Source organism: Chaetura pelagica, unplaced genomic scaffold, assembly GCF_000747805.2.
Source record: "Chaetura pelagica isolate M959 unplaced genomic scaffold, ChaPel_1.0 scaffold1212, whole genome shotgun sequence".
Classification (NCBI taxonomy): domain Eukaryota; kingdom Metazoa; phylum Chordata; class Aves; order Apodiformes; family Apodidae; genus Chaetura; species Chaetura pelagica.
Genome location: NW_009952356.1, coordinates 169158 through 174600, shown reverse-complemented (window position 1 = coordinate 174600; position 5443 = coordinate 169158). Strand labels below are relative to the sequence as shown.

At 57.4% G+C, this 5443-nt stretch overlaps 1 protein-coding gene across 1 annotated transcript in view; it reads right to left on the bottom strand.

Annotated features, from left to right (window-relative positions):
* Positions 1-2713: 2713 nt before the first annotated feature.
* The window catches only part of DENND6B (DENN/MADD domain containing 6B), a 27897-nt gene continuing 25167 nt past the window's right edge, over positions 2714-5443 (bottom strand). Inside the window, 3 exon segments of the mRNA XM_010007858.1 lie at positions 2714-2836; positions 3379-3453; positions 4524-4626. Of these exon segments, the coding sequence (XP_010006160.1) occupies positions 2714-2836; positions 3379-3453; positions 4524-4626 (301 nt within the window).

The following is a 5443-nucleotide window of genomic DNA, read 5'->3' as shown; positions in this document are numbered from 1 at the left end:
GACACTGTGTATTCAATAAATGGAAGTTTTCCTTTCTCAATCCCACGGATTCTGGGCTGCTTTCCTCCCTCACCACCACTGCACCTTCCCACCCAAACCAGTCTGGGATGCTGTGCTGAGTGACAACCCTGGACAGACATCTAATGGGGACTGAGGGCCATGAGGGCCCCAGCCCAACAGCACCTCTGCAGAGAAACTCCATTTCTAACCAAATAAATCTGCTAGGAACCCAAACCAGGACACAATGTGGCTCAATTGTTGGTTGTTTTTTTTTAATTAATATTTTCTACATCAGTGCTTGGTTCCACCAGCCTCTGCACAGACACTTCCCCCTGTTCACAGAGCACACACAGCCAGGGCTGCACCAAGAGCTGCCCAGGATGCCCAGGAGCAGGAGCTGCAGCTCTGCCTCCTCACTTGGCCACCCCAGGCTCCCCCCAGCCCTGGGGATGCCAGGGGAGCAGCACAGCTCCCACCCCCCAGCACTGCCCCCAGCTCCCTGCAGGGCTGGGCTGGGATGCTGAACTTTGCCAGCTGCCAAGGAACATTCCAGGGCTTCCTCTGGAGCATCAGGCTGCCAGATCCATCCTCCATCCCATTCTTAAGGCAAACATCCAGGCCCTGGCCAGGCTGGCAGGTGGTGAGATGCAGCTACAGCAGCAGCACGTAACTCTAATGCCCTTTCCAAGGCTCTGGGCAGAGCCTGCTGGCTCAGGCACAGCTCAGCTGCCTCCAGAGGTGGCCTCAGAGCCCCCAGCCCCCCTCAGCTGCAGCCCAGCACCCCACATGTCTCTCCCTTTCCCAAGAGGTGAGTGGGAACAGAATGGCCAAGCTGGAAGCTGGGCTGTGGGGAGAACAAGTCATGGTGGGAGCTGGGGAGGTTGGGGACACTGAGGGCTGCTCTGGGAGCTCCCACTGGGCAGAGCCCACACAGGCTGCACCTTCTACACCTTCTGTCAGCAAGTGGGCTGGCTGCTTTAGCCATCTCCTTGCCCCAGGCAGAGCTCCAGCTCTCCTGTGCATCATCAGAGCACACAAACTTGGTTTTGGAAGCAGAATCAATGACATTTGGAGGCCAGCTCCTCCTTGCAGAGCTCCAGCAGCTCCTGCCATTCCCACAGCAGCCTCTGGAGAGCTCTGCTCCCCCTGCAGGCACCAGCCCCTGCTTCTCTGCCACTGCCGTGGGGAACAAGCCAACAGCAGCACACCCAGCAGCTCATCCTCCCACTGCCACCACAGCTGAAGCTCTTGCTGGCCTGAGTCAGGCTGGGAATGGGCAGTGACCATTTCTTTCCACATCATTTGTATGTGGGGGAGCAGAATCTGCCTCGTTCCCACCAGGAGCTGCCCTGAAACAACTGCCCCCCCTCAGGGCTGGTCCTGCTGCTCCCAGGCAGGATGATGGCAATGGAATGTTGGGAGCCCAAGCACTAGATGAAGATGGGGGTGGGTATATATGGGCACCACAGGCTTGGCACAGCCTGGCACATGCAGCTGGAAGCCTGGCTGACACTTCCTGACTCACTAACAGCCCCAGGGGGAACAGGTTCTCCCTGACCCAGCTCCCCACAGCAGGACCAGCCAGAGCAGAGCAGGCAGGTCCCTGCTCCTGCCACAGCTCTGACCCTCACGTGCTCAAAACCACCCTGAGCTGTGAGCAAAGCCCAGGTCAGGTTGTGCTGGCTGGATCAGGGGAGAACTTTCCTTTCCAAACACAACTGCCCCCAGCTCAGAGCAGGGTGGGGAGGAACCTTCCTTCTCCAGCAGAGCCCTGAGCCCCTGCTCAGTGGTGGTGCAGCACAGCCTGGAGATCCTCGGGCAAGGAGCCAATGATGGTCTCGATGTACAGACCCACCCTCTGCAGAGTTTCCTCCTTCACCGGGAGGTGCTGGCACCGGGCTCTGACCTGCAGGGGGAGAGAGGAGAAAAGCAGAGACTTAACAAGAGCTCCCAAGTTCCTCTTTCTGCTTCACTGCTGAGTGAGCAAACTTGTGGGGTGACAGGAAACTTGTCACCTGAGCCCCAGGGAGCTGAGAAGAGTCAGAACTTTGAATCCTTTTCACAGAATCACAGAAACTTTTTGGTTGGAAAAGACCAAAAGTCAGGGGCCACCAGGACATCTCCAGGGCCTAGAAACCCCCCCAGGGATGGGGACTCCCCCCCTGCCCTGGGCAGCCTGGGCCAGGCCCTGACAACCCTTGCCAGGCAGGAATTGTTCCCCAGATCCAACCTCAACCTCCCCTGGCACAACTTGAGGCCGTTTCCCACCAGGAGCTGCCCTGAAACAACTGCCCCCCCTCAGGGCTGGTCCTGCTGCTCCCAGGCAGGATGATGGCAACGGAATGTTGGGAGCCCAAGCACTAGATGAAGATGGGGGTGGGTATATATGGGCACCACAGGCTTGGCACAGCCTGGCACATGCAGCTGGAAGCCTGGCTGACACTTCCTGACTCACTAACAGCCCCAGGGGGAACAGGTTCTCCCTGACCCAGCTCCCCACAGCAGGACCAGCCAGAGCAGAGCAGGCAGGTCCCTGCTCCTGCCACAGCTCTGACCCTCACGTGCTCAAAACCACCCTGAGCTGTGAGCAAAGCCCAGGTCAGGTTGTGCTGGCTGGATCAGGGGAGAACTTTCCTTTCCAAACACAACTGCCCCCAGCTCAGAGCAGGGTGGGGAGGAACCTTCCTTCTCCAGCAGAGCCCTGAGCCCCTGCTCAGTGGTGGTGCAGCACAGCCTGGAGATCCTCGGGCAAGGAGCCAATGATGGTCTCGATGTACAGACCCACCCTCTGCAGAGTTTCCTCCTTCACCGGGAGGTGCTGGCACCGGGCTCTGACCTGCAGGGGGAGAGAGGAGAAAAGCAGAGACTTAACAAGAGCTCCCAAGTTCCTCTTTCTGCTTCACTGCTGAGTGAGCAAACTTGTGGGGTGACAGGAAACTTGTCACCTGAGCCCCAGGGAGCTGAGAAGAGTCAGAACTTTGAATCCTTTTCACAGAATCACAGAAACTTTTTGGTTGGAAAAGACCAAAAGTCAGGGGCCACCAGGACATCTCCAGGGCCTAGAAACCCCCCCAGGGATGGGGACTCCCCCCCTGCCCTGGGCAGCCTGGGCCAGGCCCTGACAACCCTTGCCAGGCAGGAATTGTTCCCCAGATCCAACCTCAACCTCCCCTGGCACAACTTGAGGCCGTTCCCTCTTGTCCTGTCCCTTGTTCCTGGAGAGAAGAGACCAAGCACTCAAGTGTCATGACTGACCCACCTGCCAGTTCTCCACATCAGGAGGCAAGAACAGTTTTTCTAAGCAACAAGTGCAGTCCCTGTCCCTGGTCTCTCCCTGACACACAGGGATCAGGGCAGGAAGAAGGGTGGAAAACTCACCAGCTTCTCACGCAGTTTTAGCACCAGATCTACAATCTCCACCTCAGACTTGTCCTTCATCCAGGCCACAATGTCCTGAAGAGAGAGAACAGCTTTCCTCAGGAACACTGCATATTTACAGAAGCTTTTCTCAAAGAGACACCCCTAAGCAAAGCCTGAAATAAAAGGAAGGAGGTTTCTCTTCCTTTTCCCCAACTCTGCTCACAGCCTGAACGGCCAAGCCAGCCCTGCCCCAGCTCTCCCCACTTTTCTGCCCAGGAGAACATCAAGCTCTTGCCTGCAAGAGGAGAGCCAAGGGAAGCTGCAGGAGCAGAGGCAGTGCTGAGCTCCCCTCCTCCTGCCAGCACCATGAACCTCGTGCTGTGCTCAGAGTTTACATCTCTTTGTCAGCCAGGCCTGTTGACAAAGGAGGCAGCTTTGGCCTTGCCCACAGCTTGTTGAGGACCTGCCCTGCTCCCCAGAGGCAGGAACTGCAGCTGCAGATGCACCTGGGGAGGACACCAGAGCTCCTAGGACCTCCTGAAGCAACTGCACCAGCAGTTAACAGGGCAATTCATACCTCTTTTCTTTAGACATTTAGAGGAAATTCCACTAAGAGGGTGGGGAGAGCCTGGCCCAGGTTGCCCAGAGAAGCTGTGGCTGCCCCATCCCTGGGGGTGTTGAAGGGCAGGTTGGATGGGGCTTGGAGCAGCCTGGGCTGCTGGGAGGTGTCCCTGCCCATGCAGGGGTGGGACTGGGTGGGCTTTGAGGTCCCTTCCAACCCACCCATTCCATGATTCTATATGATGAAGGAAGCCAGCACCAGGTGACACTTCCAGCCTGGCACACTGTTGGCTTGGGAAGGGCCTGATGAGTGAAAAACAGTTGACAGAAGCAGCAGAGCAGGACCTGCACTAGCTGACAAAGTTGGGGGACTGAGCTGCTGGGGCTCCTGTCCCCCAGCTGTGCTGCTGCTCCTGGGCACTGACACAGGGCAGAGCTGTGAGCCCCCAGGGCAAAAAGCTCCGTGTCCCCATCAGTGCAGGGCTGAGACACCAAGGTGGTGGTGTCCCCATCTCCCTTTCCCAGGCCTGAGGAGCCTGGCTCTGGCTGGAACACCTGTAGCTGGAACACCTGCAGCTGGAACACCTGCAGCTGGAACCTACTGCCTCACAGATGGCCTCCAAGTGAAGGGCCTCCAGCTTCTGGGTCATCTCCTTGTGCCTCTGGCGGTACCAGCCATCGAAGTTGGGGGACTTGAAGAACCTCCTGCAGAGGTGACAGCAGAGTTAGGAGGAAAAACTTCTTTACTGTGAGGGTAACAGAGCCCTGGGACAGAATCACACAGAATCACAGAATTACCTTGGTTGGAAATGACCTTAAGATCTCCAAGTGCAGCCATCAACCTAACACTGACCAGCTCTTAACTAACCCATCTCCCTCAGTACTATGTCTACACAACTCTTAAACCCCTCAGGGATGGGGACTCCACCCCTGCCCTGGGCAGCCTGTTCCTGACAACCCTTCCACTGAAGATATTCTCCCCAACTCTCAATCTAAACTTTCCCAGGAGCAACTTGAGGCAATTTCCTCTGGTCCCATCACTTGTAACTTCATTGAAGTTACAAGGCCAGGCTGCCCAGGGAGGCTGTGGAGTCTCCTGCTCTGGAACATCCCAAACCCATCTGGATCTGTTCCTGTGGGGTCTGCTGGAGGTGACCCTGCTCTGGCAGGGGCTTGGACTGGATGATCCCCAGAGGCCCCTCCAACCCTGACCACTCTGTGTCACTGAGGAGGGGACAGAGGGACCCCAGACATGCTGCCTCCAGGGCAGAGCCCCTTCCCTGCTGGCCCAGCTGAGAGGACAGGGCACTGCTCCACGTTAGGGATGATGAGCTAACGAGCTCCTTTCATATCTTCTCTGCTCCAGAGGCTTCTCTGGGGGCATTAACACCATCCAGCCAAGCAGCTGTAGCAGCTTGTCACCAAGGGGAGGCACAATCTGCTGGACTCTTGCCTCCCTCAGCCAAGGCCACCAGCAGTGCTCTTTGCCCAGCTGCAGCCTGGGCCTGGCCCTTTGCTCTCC